This window comes from Ranitomeya variabilis, chromosome 1, assembly GCF_051348905.1.
Source record: "Ranitomeya variabilis isolate aRanVar5 chromosome 1, aRanVar5.hap1, whole genome shotgun sequence".
Classification (NCBI taxonomy): Eukaryota; Metazoa; Chordata; class Amphibia; order Anura; family Dendrobatidae; genus Ranitomeya; species Ranitomeya variabilis.
Window position 1 is genome coordinate 141,998,979 of NC_135232.1, and position 25,903 is coordinate 142,024,881.

The 25,903-nt window shown below is 44.9% G+C and overlaps 1 protein-coding gene across 4 annotated transcripts in view; it reads left to right on the forward strand.

The window, feature by feature from the left end:
• RHOBTB3 (Rho related BTB domain containing 3) overlaps positions 1 to 25,903 on the forward strand; it is a 178,886-nt gene that overhangs the window by 21,060 nt on the left and 131,923 nt on the right. Inside the window, exon 1 of one of the 4 annotated variants that reach the window (XM_077289418.1) lies at positions 20,360 to 20,619. The exons of 2 other annotated variants lie outside the window; for them this stretch is intronic. In XM_077289418.1, coding sequence (XP_077145533.1) covers positions 20,470 to 20,619 — 150 coding nt within the window. In that variant the 5' untranslated portion in view covers positions 20,360 to 20,469. Of the gene's footprint in view, positions 1 to 20,359; positions 20,620 to 25,903 lie in introns of those variants that run through there. One more of the 4 variants, XM_077289409.1, reaches the window with a different exon arrangement.

A 25,903-nucleotide genomic window follows, 5' to 3' on the forward strand; every position in this document is an offset into this window, starting at 1 on the left:
GCACACGGACCAATGATTCTCTATGTGGCAGCTCCTATCTGCTGTATATTTCTCAGCCGTATTTTACGGGCTGAGAAAATCGCAGCATGCTGCGTTTGTCAGCATATTGCGCAAAAAATCCGCCAATGAAAGTCTATGGGGGCGAGAAAAATACGGATTACACACGGACCATCAGTGTGACTTGTGAGAAATACGCACCGGTGTTGTATAGAAAAGCCGGTAATTCAGCGCGGTGTACAGTAAAATCACACTGACAGGTTAGAATAGAATAGATAGAATAAATGTCTACAGATAGTATAGGTATATATATGTATGTATATGTCATTGAGTCACACACACACACACACATATATATATATATATTTATATTTAATACAGCGCTAGATAGCATAAAAGCCGGTAATTCAATTGCCGGCCTTTTGCTCTCTCCTTATCAAACCCGACAGGATATGAGACATAGTTTACATACAGTAAACCATCTCATATCCCTTTTTTTTTTTGCATATTTCTCAATACTAATGTTAGTAGAGTCTATGTGTAAAATTTGGGGGCTCTAGCTGTTAAAATAAAGGGTTAATTTACGGAAGAAACTGGCGTGGGCTCCCGCGCAATTTTCTCCGCCAGAATGGGAAAGCCAGTGACTGAGGGCAGATATTAATAGCCTAGAGAGGGACCATGGTTATTGGCCCCCCCCTGGCTAAAAACATCTGCCCCCAGCCACCCCAGAAAAGGCACATCTGTAAGATGCGCCTATTCTGGCACTTAGCCTCTCTCTCTTCCCACTCCCCTGTAGCGGTGGGATATGGGGTAATGAAGGGTTAATGTCACCTTGCTATTGTAAGGTGACATTAAGCATGGTTAATAATGGAGAGATGTCAATAAGACACCTATCCATTACACTGGTCAACGCAATTTTTGTGGCAAAAGGCTTTAAAACATATTTTAAGTCAATTTTGGCTGCTGATTACGAATATGAACTCCGTTTTTGGCTATCACATCAGGATTTGGAGATATTTTCAATTTTTGATGAAAATTACTCCTATCTAATGTTTTATGATAAAAACACATGATTTTCGATACTACATTGTATATTTTTTATCAAGGAATAACAAAGATTATAAAGTCTATGCACAGCAAATCAAATATACTTACAGAATTAAACTACAAAATATAAAAACACATACATATGGCACACAGATGAATGACAAATGGCAGTTATTTGAACTTTCTTTTCTTGGCTGATCTTTGATGTACAGCTTCTGGGTTGTCTCTCATCAAGCTCCAGCAATAGTCAGCCATCATATGTGAGTCCCACCGGCCTTGATACCGTTCTTCCATTGTTTTAATGTCCTGATGAAAACGCTCCCCTTGTTCCTCGCTCACAACCCCAAGGTTCTCTGGAAAAAAGTCCAAATGGCTGTGTAAATAGTGAATCTTGATACTCATTGAAAAAGGGAAGGGGTGGGTTGGGAAAAACCTTCCTTGCTTCAGAGGAATAACCGTTGGTTCTGTCAGAAATTACCTCAGCACGGCTTTATACAGTGCCTACAAGTAGTATTCAACCCCCTGCAGATTTAGCAGGTTTACACATTTGGAATTAACTTGGCATTGTGACATTTGGACTGTAGATCAGCCTGGAAGTGTGAACTGCATTGCAGCAAAAAAGAATGTTATTTCTTTGTTTATTTTTTTTTACAATTGTGAAAAGTCTTTTCAGAGGGTCATTTATTATTCAACCCCTCAACCCACCAGAATTCTGTTTGGTTCCCCTAAAGTATTAAGAAGTAGTTCAGGCACAAAGAACAATGAGCTTCACATGTTTGGATTAATTATCTCTTTTTCCAGCCTTTTCTGACTATTTAAGACCCTCCCCAAACTTTTGAACAGCACTCATACATGGTCAACATGGGAAAGACAAAGGAGCATTCCAAGGCCATCAGAGACAAGATCGTGAAGGGTCACAAGGCTGGCAAGGGGTACAAATCCCTTTCCAAGGAGTTGGGCCTACCTGTCTCCACTGTTGGGAGCATCATCCGGAAGTGGAAGGCTTATGGAACTACTGTTAGCCTTCCACGGCCTGGACAGCCTTTGAAAGTTTCCTCCCGTGCTGAGGCCAGGCTTGTCCGAAGAGTCAAGGCTAACCCAAGGACAACAAGGAAGGAGCTCCGGGAAGATCTCATGGCAGTGGGGACATTGGTTTCAGTCAATACCATAAGTAACGTACTCCACCGCAATGGTCTCCGTTCCAGACGAGCCCGTAAGGTACCTTTACTTTCAAAGCGTCATGTCAAGGCTCGTCTACAGTTTGCTCATGATCACTTGGAGGACTCTGAGACTGACTGGTTCAAGGTTCTCTGGTCTGATGAGACCAAGATCGAGATCTTTGGTGCCAACCACAAACGTGACGTTTGGAGACTGGATGGCACTGCATACGACCCCAAGAACACCATCCCTACAGTCAAGCATGGTGGTGGCAGCATCATGCTGTGGGGCTGTTTCTCAGCCAAGGGGCCTGGCCATCTGGTCCGCATCCATGGGAAGATGGATAGCACGGCCTACCTGGAGATTTTGGCCAAGAACCTCCGCTCCTCCATCAAGGATCTTAAGATGGGTCGTCATTTCATCTTCCAACAAGACAACGACCCAAAGCACACAGCCAAGAAAACCAAGGCCTGGTTCAAGAGGCAAAAAATCAAGGTGTTGCAGTGGCCTAGTCAGTCTCCTGACCTTAACCCAATTGAAAACTTGTGGAAGGAGCTCAAGATTAAAGTCCACATGAGACACCCAAAGAACCTAGAAAACTTGGAGAAGATCTGCATGGAGGAGTGGGCCAAGATAACTCCAGAGACCTGTGCCGGCCTGATCAGGTCTTATAAAAGATGATTATTAGCTGTAATTGCAAACAAAGGTTATTCCACAAAATATTAAACCTAGGGGTTGAATAATAATTGACCCACACTTTTATGTTTAAAATTTATAAAAATTTAACTGAGCAACAAAACTTTTTGGTTTGTAAGATTTATGCATCTGTTAATAAATCCTGCTCTTGTTTGAAGTTTGAAGGCTCTAACTTATTTGCATCTTATTAAACCTGCTAAATCTGCAGGGGGTTGAATACTACTTGTAGGCACTGTATAGCGCAAAAAGCCTGCTATAAATAAATCCACCAATCGTGGCCCGTATTTTTTCACAAATAAACACAAGTTTTATCGAATAAATTTTACCACCATAATGAAGTACAATATGTCACGAGAAAACATTCTTGGAATCACTGGGATCCGTTGAAGCGTTCCAGTGTTATGGCCTCATAAAGTGACAGTGGTCAGAATTTTAAAAAATGGCCTGGTCAGGAAGGTGAAAACAGGCTTTGGGGTGAAGGGGTTAAATTTACTTTCCTTTCACAAATTTCATTTGCTACAGGAAGCATGGAACATATTTTGATATATTTTTACTCTGGACATTAAAAGTTGGCATAAATCCTGTTTCATTGTGTCCATCTATCATACAAAAGGATGACCTTAGGTAACTGCCCCAGAGCTTGTTTTAACCCTTTAGTGACCACCAATACGTCTTTTAACTGACCTGAGATATACGAGAATAGCATCCCCATACAGGTGACAATCCAGCAGCTGTCGGCTGTACACTATAGCTGACAACTTGCTGCATCAGTCACGATCAGTGTTGTCACCATCCATATCTGTTTAACCCCTTAGATGCTAATGTCAATAGTGACTACATCATATAAATGTTTAAAAGAGTGTGGGGGCTTCTCCCTCTTTATCCCCATCAGCACCCTGAGATCATAATTGTGTGGTCCTGATGTTTGCCATGGCAGTTCATGACCAAATAGCGGCCTTAGAGTCTGCCGGCTATACTGACCTGTTCAAAAGTCAGCGACATTTAGGTGGTAAAAATCAACTTTTTCATTCCTATGAAATGTGGGAGATAATAGGACATGTTGAGGCACTGAGTGCAAGGGGAGATGTTGGGAGAAGTTTTGAAGGGAATTGGGTGAGGAACATATGAGAGGAGAGGACAGAAGGAGGTCTTGTGAGGACATGTGGGGAGGAATTGGCAGATTAGTTTAGAGATATATGGGGGATTATGATGAACAGGCTTGTAAATCCTTTGGCAAAAATGTGAACATTTAGCATCTTATTTATTTATGAACTGTCACTTTCCCATGCTGAAGAGTTCACCTCGGGTCAGGCTGGGAGGCTGCGCTGACGTCACTGATGCTGACGCGGTAGCTTTTCATTCATTCCTCAGTGGTTTACAGCCAGGGCGGTAGCATTAGCAGCGCTCCCGGTTGTAAACTATATATCCCCCAGATATGGATTACGCTGTGGCACTGACTGTACACCGGACAGGTATGGGTATATTGTTGTTTTTTTACTTTTAATTTATTACAGGAGATCGAGGGCATCGTTTGGTTTGGCAGAAGAATAAGGATGGCAAAACTGTGCGTTCTTTCATTTCATTAAAATGCTTTATTCTGCATGTGTGTGTGTGTTTATTTAACCCTTTGCAAACTTTAGGATTAGTAATGGATAGGTGTTTTATTGACACATATATATATATATATATATATATATATATATATACAGTATATGTGTGTGTGTCACTGGCATATATATGTGTATTCTATGAGTTTATATCTATTCTATCTTTTCTATTCTTAACATGTCAGTGTGATTTTACTGCACCAGGACATATGAATTGCCAGCAGTCACCAGGACACCAGTGCGTAAAAATCGGACAGTATTCGCATGATGCGAGTGCTGTGAGATTTTTTTCTCGCACCCATTGACTTGCATTGGCAAGTATCATCCGAGATATGCAGCAATACGCAGCATGCTGCGATTTTTTTCTCAGTCCGATTTCTTTCAGCTGAGAAAAAAATCGCAGATGAGATGTAACTCATTGAATAACATTACACTAGAAAGAAAAGAAACATACTATAGACCAGGGACCACCCAACAATTTATAAAAAGGTAACAACTTTTATTAGAGTCCAAAATACACCAACAATTTAATTAAAACCATTTAAAATGATGACACATACCCCCTGTTGGGGTGTCCCCCCGGCTGTCAATACCTCTATAAATAGGACACTTGATTGCGCTAAATCAAAGAAACACTCTGGACATAAAAGACGTAGTGAAACCAATTTGAATACAATAGACATAGGAATCAGAATGGGTTATATTACAAGAGCTGTGGTTTAAAGCAAAAAATATATGTATGATAGGCAATAATTCAACAATGTATTGAAGATACACAATTGTGAGAAAGGATCTTTGTACACAATTCTACAAGTATTCTCCAAAGGCCTGAACGAAGAAAACAGAGGAGACCTACTCAGTAGGTCAGTAGTAGAAAATAAATATGATCCTCTTATATTTGGAACAAGGAATGTAACAAAATATTTAACAGGTAGGTATCATGAAATAAACGTTATAAATGTTCCTAACTGACTGTGTTCTAAAGACCTCTTTATGGCTCACATGTGGCAGAGAAATTACCCAACTGAATAGATTGTAACTTAAATGAGATCTTAAAGGGGAGAACTCAAAACACAATAGATCATGGGAAATGTCACAGGCATAAAGGTAATAAATATAGTGCTAGAAATAGCATAAGTAGAAGCAGGGCCGCCATCAGGGCATTACTGCCCTGACTGGTGTATGGGGCCCGGTGGCAGAGGGGGCCCGCATCAGGCCCCATCTCATCTGCTCATCGGGCCCGGGCCCCAGCGGCAGGCTTCTATCGGTAACTGAACCTGCGTCCGAGACGCAGGTTCAGTTACTCTACTGCAGCCACTGCAATGGTTAAAGGCGCCAGCCAATCGGAGGCTGGCAGCTGACGTCAGTGCGCATCGCTGGCGTATGACGTCATTGTCATTCGCCGGCAAGTGCGCGCTGAAACACCGGGAGGGATCTTCGCTTTGCCGCAGGAGCGCGGCAAGGTAAGAAGAAAGGTTTTTTTAATTTTTTTAACTGAAAGCGGCAAGCCGCAATGTGGACCATGTGTCTCCATCCAGCCCGGCACAGAAGGGAGACAGGGCACAGAATGGAGACAAGGGGGCAGAATGGAGACAATGGGGCAAAATGGAGACACAGGGGGCAGATTGGAGACAAGGGGACAGAATGGAGACAAGGGGACAGAATGGAGACAAGGGGACAGAATGGAGACAAGGGGACAGAATGGAGACAGGGGAGCAGAATGGAGACAAGGGGGCAGAATGGAGACAAGGGGGCAGAATGGAGACAAGGGGGCAGAAAGGAGACAAGGGGGCAGAATGCAGACACGGGGCAGAATGCAGACACGGGGCAGAATGCAGACACGGGACAGAATGCAGACACTGGGGCAGAATGCAGACACTGGGGCAGAATGGAGACAAGGGGCAGAATGGAGACAAGGGGCAGAATGGAGACAGATCGGGCAGGAATATGGGGCAGGATGGAGGCAGATGGGGCAGGATCATGGGACAGATGGGGCAGGATGGAGACAGATGGGGCAGGATGGAGAAAGATGGTGTAGGATCATGGGGTAGGATGGATACGATGGAGACAGATGGAGCAGGATCATGTGACAGATGGGGAGATCATATGGGGCAGGATGGAACATCACATAGGGGCAGGATAGGAGAACATATGGATGGAGCCAGGAATGAGACACACAGGGGCCAGGATGGGGAATATTGTTACCATAGGGGCTAATTAAGGGATAATATTACTGCAGTAATGTATTTCTTTTATTTTTTGAGGATACTGTTTTAAATGGGTTGGGGTGGTCCTGTTACTGTGCAGATCAACACTGTCGCTTTTTTTCTTCATCTGTTGTAGTTTAGAATTTGGGAAAATAATAAGTAATGTGTTCTGCAAGCGGTGCTCTAGATAACTGTTAATTCCTGCAGAGACGAGCCCTGGCTGGATGAAGTGACAGTGGTCTGTGCTGGATGAAGATTAAAAGCAAAGATGAAGGACTTCACCTAGAGACATCACTGGTGAGTCAGTGTGTTACACTGACGCTATACACTGCAATGGTTAAAGGCGCCAGCCAATCGGAGGCTGGCAGGTGACGTCAGTGCGCATCGCCGGCGTATGACGTCATTGTCATTCGCCGGCAAGTGCGCGCTGAAACACCGGGAGGGATCTTCGCTTCGCCGCAGGAGCGCGGCAAGGTAAGAAGAAAGGTTTTTTTAATTTTTTTAACTGAAAGCGGCAAGCCGCAATGTGGACCATGTGTCTCCATCCAGCCCGGCACAGAAGGGAGACAGGGCACAGAATGGAGACAAGGGGGCAGAATGGAGACAATGGGGCAGAATGGAGACACAGGGGGCAGATTGGAGACAAGGGGACAGAATGGAGACAAGGGGACAGAATGGAGACAAGGGGACAGAATGGAGACAGGGGAGCAGAATGGAGACAAGGGGGCAGAATGGAGACAAGGGGGCAGAATGGAGACAAGGGGGCAGAAAGGAGACAAGGGGGCAGAATGCAGACACGGGGCAGAATGCAGACACGGGACAGAATGCAGACACTGGGGCAGAATGCAGACACTGGGGCAGAATGGAGACAAGGGGCAGAATGGAGACAAGAGGCAGAATGGAGACAGATCGGGCAGGAATATGGGGCAGGATGGAGGCAGATGGGGCAGGATCATGGGACAGATGGGGCAGGATGGAGACAGATGGGGCAGGATGGAGAAAGATGGTGTAGGATCATGGGGTAGGATGGATACGATGGAGACAGATGGAGCAGGATCATGTGACAGATGGGGAGATCATATGGGGCAGGATGGAACATCACATAGGGGCAGGATAGGAGAACATATGGATGGAGCCAGGAATGAGACACACGGGGGCCAGGATGGGGAATATTGTTACCATAGGGGCTAATTAAGGGATAATATTACTGCAGTAATGTATTTCTTTTATTTTTTGAGGATACTGTTTTAAATGGGTTGGGGTGGTCCTGTTACTGTGCAGATCAACACTGTCGCTTTTTTTCTTCATCTGTTGTAGTTTAGAATTTGGGAAAATAATAAGTAATGTGTTCTGCAAGCGGTGCTCTAGATAACTGTTAATTCCTGCAGAGACGAGCCCTGGCTGGATGAAGTGACAGTGGTCTGTGCTGGATGAAGATTAAAAGCAAAGATGAAGGACTTCACCTAGAGACGTCACTGGTGAGTCAGTGTGTTACACTGACGCTATACACTGTATACTATATACAGTGGTCCTGTGTACAATGTCACCAGTTATCACTGAATTACCTTTACATTATAAACTATATACAGAGCCCCAGTGTATAATGACACCGGTGATCACTGTATTACCTGTACACAGACACTGCATACTAAGTACAGATCTCCTGTGAATACTGGCACTTATGGTGATATTAGTATTGTGGGCTTTTTTTTAATTACTGATCAGTATTGTAGTATTCAATCACTATATGGTGGTAATATGTTGTCCGGCCATGGTGTGGCAGCATTTGTTCCTTATATGTGCTATTATTTGGTCACTATGTGGTGGTAATATGTGGTCTGGTCATGGTGCGGTGGTATTTATCCCCTGTATGTGGTATTGGTCATTTTAAAAATTTAAAAATAAAAAAATATATACCTAAATTGTTTTGAATACTTTAACAAATGTTTAATAGGTTAGAGTAGGGTAGGGCCCGACCTTGTCGTGGTGGCGGCTTTAAAAATCTTTTGACTGTGGACAGTTCAAGGGGTGGAGGTGGGGCTGGGGTGGAGCCTGGGCGGAGTCTCAAGGGGGCCAAGAAAATTTTGCCAGTATGTTGTGAATTCCGTTCTCGAACTCCCTCCTGTGGTCATGAATGGTACTTCGGTGAGTTCTGTCCGTGGACTCCCTCTGGTGGCTGTGAGTGGAGCTGCTGGTTCTGAGATTCCTTCTCCAGCTGCCCTCGCTTAGGGCTAGGCTGGATTCTCTATTTAACTCCACTCAGATCGTTATTCCTTGCCAGCTGTCAATGTTCTAGTACTGGTTCAGATCTCTCCTGGGTCTTTCTGAGGACCTGTCTACTTCAGCACAAGCTAAGTTCCTGCTTGTTCAATTGTTACATATGGTTTTTCTTGCTAAGTCCTAGTCCAGCTTGCTATCATGAAACTACCTGGCTAGCTGGAAGCTCTGGGGGTGCAGAGTGGCACCACCGCATCGTGAGTCGGTGCGGGGGTATTTTTTTGCACACTCTGCCTGGTTTTTGTAGCTTTTTGTGTTGACCGCAAAGATCCCTTTTCTATCCTCAATCTGTTTAGTTAGACTGGCCTCTCTTTGCTAAAACCTATTTCATCCTGTGTTTGTGATTTCCTCTTATCTCACAGTCAATACTTGTGGGGGGGCTGCTTTACCCTTTGGGGAAATTTCTCTGAGGCAAGTAAGGCTTTGTTTCCCTTCTTTAGGGGTAGTTAGCTCTTAGGCTGTGAAGAGGCGTCTAGGCAGAGTCAGGCACGCTCCACGGCTGTTTCTAGTTGTGTTGGCAGGAGTAGGGTTTGCGGTCAGCAGAGTTCCCATTTCCCCAGAGCTCGTCCTGATTCCGTGTTTAACTATCAGGTCATTCCTGGTGCACCTAACCACCAGGTCCATAACACCGAAATTCGTAGTGGCAGCCCTGAGTAGAAGATCTACCAAGACATACCCATAGTCCTCCAAGGTGGAGAAACTTATCCCTAAAAACTTATCCTAAATACAAAAGCTACGTCACAAAGCTACGGAGCAGCGTTAGGACCAAAAAGGGGTAACCAACGTGTTTCGAAGGTGAATGCCCTTCTTCATCAGGGTTAATCCTCAGGGTTGGTCCTAACGCCGCTCGTTAGCTTTGTGACGTCACACCCAAGCAGGTACCGGCAGCCATTTTTTCAGCGGTAACCAGGGACGCCTTCGGCAGGGACTCCTTTGGTACTGCATAGCTGATGTGCTCCCCACTCCCTTTCACTAGCAAGAAGCAACTCATGTTCAACCCCCTGCATATCCATTACCGCACAGCTGGACGGAGCTCCGGGGATCTTGTGACACAGACGGACTTTCACTGCATTTAGGGTAAGTGCTATACACTGCATATACCCATGTAGTTTGCAGAACATTAAGGGGTGGCTTTTATTATTGTGTTTGATTTGCATACCAGGCATTAGTTTTATTCTCACAAAAGGAATATCCAGCTAAACGATTAAAGCAGGGAATTGATGAACCAGATCAGGTGGTCCATTCTTGAGCTGGATATCTAGATAACTTACCCCCAACGCGGTATCATATATTGTGGTATTAAAGCTATCAGATCACCTGCATATACACCGATAGCTGCTATTGCGCAGGCGTGGCGGGCGCCATTTTAAAATGGATTCTTTTTTTTATACAACAACCAAAAGACAGATTTCATCAACCAAGGTATCATTTCAATCAGTATAATGGCGCCGACCTGACACTGTGTGTAGGTTACTGTGTACAATCGTGCTGACAGATTCCCTTTAATTCTTCCCCTTTCCATTAGGTCTAGGACATCGACATCACGTGATTAAAAACTGACTAGCTGAGGCTAAGTCAGGCCCATATACATTTGTATTTCATGAACCTACATCTCCCAGTATGTTCTTAATAATGGTAAAGAGATGCTAGGAGTTGTTATCAGTCTTTATCAGACTACAGATCATACAGGAATCACAGTGCTGATGAGAAGTAGTCAGTATAAACAAGTGAAAATTTACATCCAGGTACCTTAAAGGTGACCTCTTCTCTGAATGATTATTTTCTTTCTTCTCGTCTCCATTTTGTCTAGACATCATCATGATGACTTTTCACATCCACAGCTCGTCTCTGCAGACTTCTCTCTTCTGCAGACTTCTGCAGCACATCTTGACACGGTGCCCTTTAAAAATAACATGGTTATTAAAATGTCCTCTGCAGAAAAAATATCTGTCCATATTATGACCTAAATAAGCCTCTTATAGAATATGGCCTCCACAGTGTCCGCCTCTGAGCTACACCAACCACACTGTCTGCCATTATCAGCTATAACCGCCACATTGTTCGCCCTTATGAAACCCTGCCTATACCGTTTTTGTCCCCTCTCTCGTTTTTGTCTCCACACTGTTCGCCCATCATGCTAACCTCTCACCTTACTGTGCCCCCATACACACTATGCTCTCATACACCCCACCACATTGTCCTCTCCAAACTGTATCCCCCTCACACTGTTCCTCTACACAGTATGATGATGTCCACATCCTTTCATACAGTGTGATATCCACAACATCCCCCCAACACCAGGCTTCACGATTAGGATGATGGTGTTGTTGGGGTTGAACTCATCCTTCTTCTTCCTCCAAACATGGGGAGTTGATACCAAAAAGTTCTATTTTGGTCTCATCTGACCACATGACCTTCTCCCATGCCTCCTCTGGATCATCCAGATAGATGGTCATTGGCAAACTTCAAATGGGTCTGGACTTGTGATGGCGTGAGCAGAGGGACCTTGCGTGCCCTGCAGGAGTTTAATCTATGATGGCACAGTGTGGGACTAACGGTAATGTTTGAGACTGTGGTCCCAGCTCTCTTCAGGTCATTGACCAGGTCCTCCCGTATAGGTCTGGGCTGATTCCTGACCTTTCTCAAATTCATCTGCGGTGCCCCAGTGTCCTGGTCATCGCAGTCATGTCATTATCCTTTCAGGGGAGAAGTGATGTCATGTCTGAAGGCAATGAAAGACAACCACATTCAGGTATCACACACATACAACATGTTCACACTCCAGACCAGAAGGGGGAGCTCTAAGCCTGTTTAGGGTGAACTCCCCTATTTAACATCCTGATCTGGAGGGAAAAGGGGTTCAGAGTTCAGTTCCTGTCAGGCAGAGAGAAGGAGAGCACAGGAGAGGAATACCAGAGGAAGATCAGCCAGGAACAAGCTGCTCCTTTCTGAGGCGCAGAAGCCGGTAGCCAGAAACACCGAGGGAGTAACTGGCTCCAAGCCTTGCTCCAGAGACCGGCAGGACAGTCAATTCCAAGTTGGCTGCCCGACCTTAATACCTAAGAAGACACAGTGGCAACTTGCGGGGGCCGGGGCGTCTCTAGGGTCTCTATAAAAATCCTCAGGCCATCAGTCACACGGGTTTGTCCTATCCATACCATCTGGAGGACAGAAAGGAAGAAATAACATCTAGAACATCTACAAGAGTTGTGAGGACCTTACCGGGAGGCTCAGCAGGGCGGTACTACAACACACAGGCGCTAGTAGGAAGGCTACTGATTTCCACCTTGATAAGGGGACTTTGGATTTGCCTTCAGACCGGCCGGACTCTGCTTGCCCTGTCATCTGGCGCTCCGGGCTGAGGATACCACCTGAAGTCTTCAGTGAACAAGGTAAAAGACTGCAAACCTGTCTCCTCGTTCTTTACTGCACCTTGCCCATATATAAACTCTTTTACTGGACACCCCTGAGAGCCACGGACCGGGTCAGCCACCGTGACATCCCCCGAGCCGTAGGACCCGGTGCCGAGTACCCCATTGCCCTACTCTGGGGGCGATCCAAATTCTCACCCCGCAAGGCGAGATCTTGCATGGAGCCTCAGACCGAGGAAGATTGACAGTCATCTTGTGTTTCTTCCATTTTCTAATAATTGCGCCAACAGTTGTTGCCTTCTCACCAAACTGGTTGCCTCTTGTCCAGTAGCCTATCAGCCATTTTCTGCCTCTAATAGCCGCAGGAAGAGCTGAGTTCCCCCCAACAGCTGTTAACCTGTTAAATCCTGCTGTCAATCTCTGTCAGCGACATTTAACACACATCTGCAAGGGGGTCTCCGCAGGAGAAATTGACATGCTGCGGTCTGGAAAGACGCAACGCATGTCCCTCTCCGCAGGTGAGCTGCAAGCGTCTGTGGACTTTTAGGGTATGTGTCCACGTTCAGGATTGCATCAGGATTTGGTCAGGATTTTTCATCAGTATTTGTAAGCCAAAACCAGGAGTGGGTGATAAATGCAAAAGTGGTGCATATGTTTCTGTTATACCTTTCCTCTAATTGTTCCAGTCCTGGTTTTGGCTTACAAATACTGATGAAAAATCCTGACCACATCCTGATGCAATCCTGAACGTGGACACATACCCTTAGGGTATGTGTCCACGTTCAGGAAACGCTGCGTTTTTGACGCTGCGTATTTCCGCAGCGTCAAAAACGCAGCGTCCAGATGTTACAGCATAGTGGAGGGGATTTCATGAAATCCCGACTCCACTATGCGTTAAAAAACGCATGCGTTTTTGCCGCGAAAACGCACATGCGGTGCGTTTTTTCAAAACGCAGCATATTGCTACAATGAGCAAAACACACAGGCACACCGCAGGTGACCTGCCAGTGACCTCAGGTGCAGTTTTGGTCAGGATTTTACTTGCATAAAATCCTGACCAAAGCCTGAAGCAAGCCTGAACGTGGACACATACCCATATTGTGCATGGGATTTCTTGAAATCCCATCCACTATGCAGTAACGTCTGGCCGCTGTGAGTTTGAAGCTGCATAAATACACAGCGTCCAACCTGCAAGATTTACTGATCGTGGGCACGTACCCTTATGGAAAATGAGAGTGAAGGGGTTAAGTATGTTCCATAAAAGCTACTGATTGTGTTCTATCCATAAAACGGTTCAAGATAACAAATGCTGCATTGTTGGTAAACTGAAAAGTCCATGTGAATTGCCCTATTATTTTTTCAATCTGTATAAGACCGTGTTCACACTATCAGTAATTAGTTAGTATTAATACATCCATATTTCATCAGCTTTAGGCCACGTTCACACGTTCAGTATTTGGTCAGTTTTTTACCTCAGCATTTGTAAGCCAAAACCTGGAGTAGTTGATAAATACAGAAGTGGTGACGAGTAGTGATGAGCGAGCATACTCCTTGCTCGGGTTTTCCCAAGCATGCTCGGGTGGTCTCCGAGTATTTGTGACTGCTCGGAGATTTAGGTTTTATTGACACAGCTGCATGATTAAGGCTATGTGCACACGTCCGGAATTGCAGCGGCAATTCCAGAACTCCCTGCCGTGGGAAAAACGCATGGGAAGCGTAATTAGCTTGCAGAATGCTAGCGTTATCCAAGCGATCTGTAGCATCTCTTGGAAAACTGATTGACAGGTTGGTCACACTTGTCCAACATAGTGTTTGATGCCTATGCAGCATCAATAGTAAAAAGATAGAACGTTAAAAATAATTAAAAAAATAAAAAATCGTGATATTCTCACCTTCCGGTCCCAGTAATGCTTTGCAACAATGACCCCAGATGACGTAGCAGTCTCGCGAGACTGCACGTCATCACAGGTCATTCTCACAATGCATTATTGGGAACGGGAGCATCGCGAGGAGCGGGAAGACTGCCGGGGACGCCGGAAGGTGAGAATATCACGATTTATTATTTTGATTTTTTTTTTTTTAACAATTATATGGTTCACAGGGCCTGGAGGAGAGTCTCCTCCACCCTGGGTACCGCACATGATCCGCTTACTTCCCGCATGATCAATGTGGAGCGCCCCCACGCAAGGGCAATGGGGTACTCGGCACCGGGTCCTTCGAGGTTCGGGGGATGTCACGGTGGCCGACCCGGTCCGTGGCCCTTTGAGGAACATCCAATAAAAGAAAGGAGTTTTTATGGTTTTGGGAAAGGTCTTTAACCCCTTCATGACCTTGGGATTTTCTGTTTTTCCGTGTTCGTTTTTCGCTCCCCTCCTTCCCAGAGCCATAACTTTTTTATTTTTCCGTCAATTTGGCCATGTGAGGGCTTATTTTTTGCGGGACAAGTTGTAATTTTGAACGACATCATTGGTTTTAGCATGTCGTGTACTAGAAAACGGGGAAAAAAATTCCAAGTGTGGTGAAATTGCAAAAAAAGTGCAGTCCCACACTTGTTTTTTGTTTGGCTTTTTTGCAAGGTTCACTAAATGCTAAAACTGACCTGCCATTATGATTCTCCAGGTCATTACGAGTTCATAGACACCTAACATGATTAGGTTCTTTTTTATCTAAGTGGTGAAAGAAAATTCCAAACTTTGCTAAAAAAAAAAAAAATTGCGCCATTTTCCGATACTCGTAGCGTCTCCATTTTTCATGATCTGGGGTCGGTTAAGGGCTTATTTTTTGCTTGCCGAGCTGGCATTTTTAATGATACCATTTCGGTGCAGATACGTTCTTTTGATCGCCCGTTATTGCATTTTAATGCAATGTCGCGGCGACCAAAAAAATGTAATTCTGGTGTTTCTAATTTCTTTCTCGCTACGCCATTTAGCGATCAGGTTAATGCTTTTTTTTTTATTGATAGATCGGGCGATTCTGAACGCGGAGATACCAAATATGTGTAGGTTTGATTTTTTTTTTTATTTTTTATTTTGATTGGGGCGAAAGGGGGGTGATTTAAACTTCTATATTTTTTTTATTTTTTTCACATTTATTTTTCCTTTTTTTTTTTTACTTTTGCCATGCTTCAATAGCCTCCATAGGAGGCTAGAAGCTGGCACAACCCGATCGGCTCTGCTAAATAGCAGCAATGTTCGCTGCTATGTAGCAGAAATGCAGGTGTGCTATGAGCGCCGACCACAGAGTGGCGCTCACAGCTACCGGCGATCAGTAACCATAGAGGTCTCAAGGACCTCTATGGTTACTATTCAGAAGCATCGCCGACCTCCGATCATATGAGGGGGCTCGGCGATGCGATCATTTCCGGCCGGAAGCGGTAGTTAAATACCGCTGTCTGCATTTAACAGCGGCATTTAACTAGCTAATAGCGGCGGGTGAATCGCGATTTCACCCGCCGCTATTGCGGGCACATGTCAGCTGTTCAAAACAGCTGACATGTCCCATCTTTGATGCGGGCTCACCGCCGGAGCCTGCATCAGAGGGGCTTCTGACCTCGGACGTACTATCCCGTCCGAGGTGAGAAAGGGGTTAAAGGGGTAGTTTTTTGGCGCCACCTGTGGTATTCGGTCAGGGTGACCGATGCTGCTTAGGGGTCCGCTGGGGTGATGTTATGGCAGCTAGATGGTATACCTTCCCACAGGTAAAGTGTATCCCCAGGGCTTCCCAGTGTGTAGATGGTGGATGGTGAGAGGCGCAGTGAAGAACGAGGACACAAGGTTGCAGTCTCTTTACCTTTACTGAAGGCTTCAGTGTCCACAGTCCAGGGCACCTGATCACGGTGTAGGCAGAGTCCGGCCGGTCTGAAGGCAAATCCAGAGTCTCCTTATCCAGGTGGAATGCAATAGCCTTCCTATGCGCACAGTAACACAGTAGGTCCTCACTTGCTTAAGCTCTAATAAGGTCCTCACTGTTATAAAGGTACCTTCACACTAAACGACTTTGCAACGATAACGACGACGATCCGTGACGTTGCAGTGTCCTGGCTAGCGATATCGTTGTGTTTGACACGCAGTAGCGATCTGGATCCCGCTGTGATATCGCTGGTCGTTGCTGAAAGTCCAGAACTTTATTTGGTCGTCAGATCGGCGTGTGTCGTTGTGTTTGACAGCAAAAGCAACGATGCCAGCGAGGTTTTACAATGGTAACCAGGGTAAATATCGGGTTACTAAGCGCAGGGCCGCGCTTAGTAACCCGATATTTACCCTGGTTACCATTGTAAAAGTAAAAAAAACCCCAGTACATACTCACCCTCTGATGTCTGTCACGTCCCCCGGCGTCCGCGCTGCTGCTCAGAGCTTCCCGCACTGACTGAGTGCCGGCCGTAAAGTAAAAGTAGAGCACAGCGGTGACGTCACCGCTGCGCTCTGCTTTTACTTTACGGCCGGCACTCACAGTCAGTGCGGGAAGCAGACGGCGAGGGACGTGACACCGGAATGTGAGTATGTACTGTTTGGTTTTTTTTACATTTACGATGGTAACCAGGGTAAACATCGGGTTACTAAGCGCGGCCCTGCGCTTAGTAACCCGATGTTTACCCTGGTTACCCGGGGACTTCGGCATCGTTGGTCGCTGGAGAGCTCTCTGTGTGACAGCTCCCCAACGACCACACAACGACTTACCAACGATCACGGCCAGGTCGTATCGCTGGTCATGATCGTTGGTAAATCGTTTAGTGTGAAGGTACCTTTACTCTTCTCTCTCTGTTCCTTGTGGTCGGATAGAACAAAACCCGTATGACTGATGGCCTGAGGCTTTTTATAGGGACCCTAGAGACGCCCCGACCCCCACAATTTGCCACCGTGTCTTCTTAAGTATTAAGGTCGGGCAGCCAACTTGGAGTTGACTGTCCTGCCAGTCTCTGAAGCAACGGCGTAGAGCACTTTACTCCCTCGGTATTCTGGCTACCAGATAACGCACCAGAAGGATGCCGCTTCTCTCAGCCACTATCCTCTCTGGTATCCACTTGTTGCTATGCCTTCGTTTCTCACTCACTACAACACGCTTCCTTTCAATGTCTCTCTCTTTGGATGCTGTCGCACGTGGGGCAGGCGCAGCTCCGTGGACCCTCGTCTTCCACAGACCGCAGTCTGGATCTGGCTGGAACCCACTCCAGCCAGCTTCTGCCAAACTCCGTCGGGATCTGATTGTCTGTAAGAAGCCCAGTCAGCTTCTGTCTAACATCCTAACCAACCCACCAGTTTTACCTAACTGTGAGGAGTGGCCTAATAGATAGAACCTTTGCTCCCCCTGGTGGACTGGAGTGTGAAGTGTGTGGTGTGTCGTTGTGATACCTGGACAGAAGATCTCCTTTATTGCCTTCAGACATAATATCACTCCCCCTGGTGGAGGAATAATATTACTGCAGCAACCAGGACTCTGGGGCGCTGCAAATGCATGTGTGCGGAATCCCCGCGATTCTGCACGATGAACATGCTGCGTTTTTTTCCGGAATGCGATTCTGCCACGGACAACGCAGCATGTGCATGAAAAAAAGCAGAATGCATGCTGATAAACAGGATGCTTAACCCCTTCATGACCTTGGGATTTTTCGTTTTTCCGTGTTCATTTTTCACTCCCCTCCTTCCCAGAGCCATAACTTTTTGTATTTTTCCGTCAATTTCGCCATGTGAGGGCTTATTTTTTGCGGGACGAGTTGTAATTTTGAACGACATCATTGGTTTTAGCATGTCGTGTACTAGAAAACGGGGAAAAAAATTCCAAGTGTGGTGAAATTGCAAAAAAAGTGCAGTCCCACACTTGTTTTTTGTTTGCCTTTTTTGCTAGGTTCACTAAATGCTAAAACTGACCTGCCATTATGATTCTCCAGGTCATTACGAGTTCATAGACACCTAACATGACTAGGTGATTTTTTACCTAAGTGATGAAAAAAAATTTCAAACTTTGCTAGAAAAAAAAAAAATTGCGCCATTTTCCGATACTCGTAGCGTCTCCATTTTTCATGATCTGGGGTCGGTTGAGGGCTTATTTTTTGCATGCCGAGCTGGCGTTTTTAATGATACCATTTTGGTGCAGATACGTTCTTTTGATCGCCCGTTATTGCATTTTAATGCAATGTCGCGGCTACCAAAAAAATGTAACTCTGGCGTTTAGAATTTTTTTCTCGCTACGCTGTTTAGCGATCAGGTTAATGCTTTTTTTTATTGATAGATCGGGCGATTCTGAACGCGGCGATACCAAATATGTGTAGGTTTGATTTTTTTTTATTGATTTATTTTGATTGGGGCGAAAGGGGGGTGATTTAAACTTTTATATTTTTTTTCACTTTTTTTTTAACTTTTGCCATGCTTCAATAGCCTCCATGGGAGGCTAGAAGCAGGCACAGCACGATTGCCTCTGCTACATAGCAGCGATCTGCTGTTCGCTGCTATGTAGCAGAAAATCAGGTGTGCTGTGAGCGCCTTCCACAGGGTGGCGCTCACAGCTGCCGGGGATCAGTAACCATAGAGGTCTCAAGGACCTCTATGGTTACAATACTGAAGCATTGCCGACATCCGATCATGTGACGGGGGTCGGCGATGACGTCATTTCCGGCCGCCCGGCCGGATGCGGTAGTTAAATGCCACTGTCTGCGTTTGACAGCAGCATTTAACTAGTTAACAGGCGTGGGCAGATCGCGATTCTGCCCGCGCCTATTACGGGCACATGTCAGCTGTTCAAAACAGCTGACATGTCCCAGCTTTGATGCGGGCTCACCGCCGGAGCCCGGATCAAAGAGGGGCTTCTGACCTCGGACGTACGATCCCGTCTGAGGTCAGAAAGGGGTTAATGTTTGCGTTTTTTTCGAGTTTTTATAGTGAAAATGAAAAAAAAAACGCAAAAATTCCTGAACGTGTGCCCATAGCTAGCCAGCCTGACTACATGTGGGGATTCCCTTGCAACTAGGCAACCCTCACATGTACTCAGGCTGGCTAGCAGCCGTAAATCATGCAGCTGCATCCACAAAAACTAAATCTCCGAGCATTCACAAATACTCGGAGATCACCCGAGCGTGCTCAGGAAAACCCGAGCAATGAGAATACTCGCTCATCACTAGTGACAAGTTTCTATTAGGGTATGTTTCCACGGTAAGGAAACGCTGCTTGTTTGACGCTGCGCAGAGCTGCAGCGTCAAACAAGCAGCGTCCAGATGTTCCAGCATAGTGGAGGGGATTTGATGAAATCCCGTCTCCACTATGCGTGGAAACCCGCACGCGGCGGCCCTGCGACTACGGACATGCTGCGCGTCTTTTCAGATCGCAGCATGTCCGTACACCTTGCGGGGACGCAGCGTCCCCGCAAGGCATAACACAGGGCCCTATGGGAGAGCACGATCATCCCGGATGTGAAGAGTTAACACATCCGGCATGATCGCGTCCCATTAAGGGGGCGGGGCTTAGCGCCTAGCGGCTTCACCACCGCCCATCCGTAACGTGGAGACATACCCTTAGGGTATGTGTCCACGTTCAGGATTGCATCAGGATTTGGTCAGGATTTTCCATCAGTATTTGTAAGCCAAAACCAGGAGTGGAACAATTAGAGGAAAAGTATAATAGAAACATATGCACCACTTCTACATTTATCACCCACTCCTGGTTTTGGCTTACAAATACTGACGTAAAATCCTGACCAAATCCTGATGCAATCCTGAACGTGGACACATACCCTAATACTTTTCCTCAGATTGTTCCTCTCCTGGTTTTGGCTAACAAATACTGAGGTAAAAAACTGACCAAATACTGAACGTGGCCTAAAGCTGATGAAATAGTAATGTCAAATACAAGAGTGTGAAAGAGGCCTATATACTAAACTTGCTCTCTGTATAGCAGCTATATATGACCACACATCCTGGCTCCGCACACACAATGGGAACGGTCGGCTGCTTTTTTCTTTTCTGTACACTCTCGTCATCGTCCATAACAGCAGCTGACGTGTAGGCCTGGCCTGGCTCCCGCCCTCAGCACAACATGCTGCTTGTAGTGCATTGTTTACAGGCATTCATACCAGGAGCTTCCCAGGACTCCTCTGCACCCTGGCAGTAACACTGCTGAACCCATGACTGTGGAGAAGGCAGCTCTGCAGCCTGGGCTGGGGCACAGCAAGCTGAAAATTAACCCACACCTCCCCTGTGCCCGCCACTCCCATACACTACAGCCTGCATGTTCCAGGGAGCGATGTGACCAGCTGCAGCGGATCTACAGCAATGTAGGTGATCACTGACACATCTGCCTAGGAGGGTTGTCTGCTCTTAGTATTCAGTCCAATGCAAAGGGGATTGTGCAGAGATAAAATGCAGGTACTTACTACTGACTCTGCTGCATTATACACTGTGCATAGAGCAATAGTCAGTGGAGGGAAATGCGATCCCAAATACTTCTCCAAGAGGATTCATCTGTATTGGATCGACATTCTTTAAAAAAAAAAGATGGATAAACCTGGATATTGATTTTTGACAGGACAGAAAACCTAATGCTTTTTAGTGTGTAACTTGACTGGGTGTTGCCAAATGATTTCTGCTATGATGGAGGAATGCTTTAAGGCTACATTCCCACAATAAGTTTGTGACACTGCAGAATTTTTGCACCTATTATTTAAATTAGTTTACTTGCGTCTTTATAACGTGTTTTTCTCTCTTTTTAGTATTTCTTGTTTTATATAAATCTGCTTTTCTTTTGATACTACCTGGTATTTAGCTTTGAAAAAACTTTACTGATACATGTAGGTGCGGATTATATCTGTTTTTGATGCGTTTCCACCACGGAAATGCAAATATGCGATTTTTTTTTTTTTTTTTTTTTAACCTGTGGATTTTCTACATTTAATAATATTATGGGGAAAATCCGCATTGCGTACCCACAAGAGAAATTGCCATGCTGCGGATTTGATATGCGCACCACAGGTCAGTTTACACTGAGTAAAATAAAAGTACAGTGAGTGTGAGGTTTCTATAAATCCCATCCACTTTACTGAAACTGTATGACCCCGGGTTTCTGATGAGGCACAAATACACAGCGTCAAAAACAAGGCAAAAGCTCATAGTGGTAATGTAGCCTTAGGGATCTGAAGACGAGATATTAGCCAAAGATTACTATGAATATATGATGATCCAAAGAAGACACTAGTATAGAGAGAAGTGGTGGGTTATTCTAGTGGTGTGTTCTTCTGCTACAATCACAAGTTTTAATGAAAAAAATCACGTCTTTATTTAATATTTCTGGATGTAAAAATAAGTTAGCAAGTAAGATGGCAGCTGTATGATTTTTGGTATACAGCCAAACATGTACAACTCCTCCATAAATATTTAGCTTTGTCATACTATTTCAGCGGGAGGATAAGCAGGGCAAGATCAAGAATGTGGAGGCTCTGGGCAAAGCTCCCAACACCTGTCATCTTGAAAAACACAATTTGCAGATATAGGGGTAATCTGCAGTTAAATAACATTTAAAGGGATGCCGTTAGAAACTTTTACTCTTCAAACCATTTATATAACTGTGTAGCCCTTTAAAAGATAAGCTAGCCAATGCCTTTATGACCCCCAAAATGATGCTATAGCAGTGAGAAATCGCATTTTTAAATTTTGTATATGTCTGGAAGTCCATTGGGGTGTGACGATGGGTTTACAGCTTGTCAGACATGAGCTATATTTCTTAACTAGAATTACCCTCCCCTGGATGATTGACAGGTCAGTGGGTAGTGTTTGTGAAACATCTGGGGGAGAGGAGCGGTTGCCCCGCGCTTGAGGGGACCAACCTGGAGCTACACTACTGTAACTGTATCGGCATACACAGCGTGCCCATAGAGTTGTACTCTGCGGCAGAGCAGGGAGACCCAATCTTCCTACTCTATACAAAGGAATAGTGGATATGGAGAGTCAGTTCACCATTTGCAGTCTCTTCATGAGAATGGATTCCACTCATGGAGCCGCCCTGGCTTGGATGTGCAGGTGCTAAAAGTGAAAAAGGTTGTATCTCCAGCGTGAAAGGGTTAAAACTTCGTCTTTAATAGTGTATTCATGAAAATAGGCACAATGAGGATAGTATGAAGATCTCAATGAACTACCAACCAAGGCATTTCGACAATGAAGTCTTAAATATGCTTCCTGCTCTGACACCCGGCCACTATGGGGCCCCCCGCCCATCATCGCAAGTTCAACTGTCTTCTAGATGCCCATACAGTTGACCACATTGATGAGAGTGGGAGCGTTATGCTCCCTCTCCCATCATCGCCCTCTCAGCGGCTGACGTCCCTGACGCAGTCACTGACAGGGTTTGCGATGACATCACTACTTGGCGCCCGCTGTACTGAGATGTGGGGGAAATGAGGCAGCGAGGTGAGTATTGTATTTATTTTTTATTGGGGTGCATTATACTATACAGACCTATGGGGGAGTGCATTATATTATACAGGCTTATGGGGGTGCATTATACCAAATATAGTCTGCCTGTGGGGGTGCATTATACAATATAGACTCGGCTTTTTTCGGGGGATTATACCATATACGGTCTGTCTATGGGGAGTGCATTATACTATATAGAGAGCTATGGGGAGTGCATTATACTATGTGAAGGCCTATGAGGAGTACATTATATTATATAGAGACCTATAGGGAGTGCCTTATACTTTATATAGGACTATTTGGTACATTATGCTATATGGAGGCTATCTAGGGGGCCATCATGCAGTGTGTGGATTACAGTGCTGAACAAGTTAGTGATGGCAATGATAAATATTTTTCCCACTTGAGCCTTAAGCACCCATCAACTTGATGACAGTTTACCATGTGGCCTTTCTTGGGGTACTTTTGTTTGGTAACCACAGCATACCAGAATACAACCCATTGCCAATGTTGCTCAGATTGCTATGCCTGCCCATTTTTCCTGCAATATCATCAACTTCAAGAACCCTTTGATAGCTGCCATTGTCAAAAGATAATCAATATTATTCACCTATAAGTTTTTTAAAGGGAACGTGTTAGGTTTTACTTCTCCATACCGCCACTATTGGCTGTCCTATCAAATAATACACTTAACAGGCAGTAGCAAAAAACTGCATATCTTACACTGCTAATGATAGGATTAGCAATTTGTAAAATATTCAGTTTAATTGCTGTACACTAAGTGCATGAGTCGAGGATTTGGATCCTCTTAGCAGAAGAGTCATGGAGGCTTTGCTCTAAACCTACCTAATCTTGCTTTATTGACTTGTCTTAAGAAGTATACCCAGTTCAAACTGGAAATGGGTGCACTTGCTGGCACCTCCTAGTCTGAGGGTTTGTTTACACGTTGCAGATTTGCCTGTGGAATTTTATGTGCAGATTCTGCATCTCTCAGCAGAAAACGCAGGTAAAAATCTGTGCGGATTTGATGCATTTTTTATGCATATTTTCATGCACTTTTTTCATGTGGATTTGAATGCATTTTTGTAGACTAAATAAAGATCTATTATTTACCAAAAAAAAAAGAAAAAGAATTGTGATGTCATTTCCTTGTCCAACCTCTTCTTTTACATACTCCATTGAAGAATAATGTTTACACACATATAGATAGATAGATAGATCTATAGGGACCAAAAAATGGAAGGCAGCACTCCAGGTTTTAGCAAAAAATATAAGTGGACTTTATTGGGCCCATATGGCGTGGTGCAACGTTTCGGCTTCCAAAAGTCTTTCTCAAGTTTCTTTTGGAAGCCAAAACGTTGCACCACCCCATGTGGGCCCAATAAAGTCCACTTATATTTTTTGCTAAAACCTGGAGTGCTGCATTCCATTTTTTTGGTCCTTGTATATTTGGCATGTATTGTATGGATTAGTTGCTTGGAGGCCTGTGCACCCATTTAATTGTATGTGCTGTGCCATTTTTTTCTATCTAGATAGATCTATAGATATATAGACAGATAGATTGATAGATAGATCTATAGATCTATCTATCTATAGATAAATAGACAGATATATCTATAGATAGATGGATAGATATATCTATAGATAGATAATACCAAGCCCGATGTTTAGTAATAAACATAATGGTACATAAAGAGTTAAATAAAGACACACACACACACACACACACACACACACACACACACACACACACACACACACACACACACACACAAAATCTTCATTTGGCCGGGGTCACAATTGCGAGAAACTCACTCGAGTCTCGCATCAATACCCAGCCCTGCCACCAGCACTTGGAACCGGAGAGTTCAGATGCATAGAAATACATGCAGCCGCACACTCTGGTCCCGAGTGCTGGCGGCAGTGCCGGAAATTGAGGTGCGAGACTCATGCAAGTTTCTCGCAAGTGTGACCCTGGCCTTAAACGCAATATTTGTTTAATTTAAAAAAATATTGCGTGGGGTCCCGCGCAATTCTAAGCACCAGAGAGGGAAAGCCAGCGACTGGGGGATGATGTTTATAGCCTGGGAAGGGGTTAATACCCATGAATCTTCCCAGGCTATCAATATCAGCCCGCAGCTGCATATTTAACCTTTACTGGCTATTAAAATAGGGTGACCCCCCAAAAAAACGATGTGGGGTCACCCTTTAAAAGCCTGAAAAGGCTATGCAGACAACTGCGGGCTGATATTCATAGCCCATTAAGGGACCATGGTTATTGCCCCCACGGCTACAAACACCAGCACATAGCCGCCCCAGAAATGGCGCATCTCTAAGATGTGCCAATTCCGGCACTTAGTCTCTCTCTTCCCACTGCCCTGTAGCGGTGGCATATGGGGTAATATTTGTGGCGTTGATGTCACCTTAGTATTGTAAGGTGACATCAAGCCAGATTATTAATGGAGAGGCGTCAACAAGATAACTATCCATTACTAATCCTATAGTTGGTAAAGGGTTAAATAAGCACGCAGCTAGAATAAAGAATTTTAATGAAATAAAACAATATACACATTTTTCCCATATTTATTATCCAGCTAATCCATGCAATGCCCTCGATCTCCTGCAAAAAAAATTAAATAGTAAACCAACACAAATACTCCCTGGTCTGATGTAGTCCATTTAATAACGAGTGTCCCACGACAATCTCCCCTATAGAGCTGTCACATCAGGACATTTTACCACTCTTCAGAGCCTCCAGTGGCACACTGACAGGAGACAATGACTCCTGCAGTGTTATCACTGAGGTTCAGTGGAGTTCAGGCTCTCACTTTATGGCACTGCTGCGTGAGAATTTTCCCACGCAGCGGTGCCACAAGTGATAGCAACCTCTGACGATAGAGTGATACACTGCAGAAGGATACCTTCCGTCATTGTATCACCGTAGCCCATGGAGACAGCTCTCCACGGGAGATCGTCATGGGACACTTTTTATTAAATGGATTACATCAGAGCAGGGAGTATACTGTTGGTTTATTTATTTTTTTACAGGTGATCAAGGGCGTCAGGGATTAGCTGTATGGTGAGTATGTACTGTATGTCTATATGTATATGTATGTAATGTATGTGTGTATGTGTTTTTTGTTTGTTTTTTTA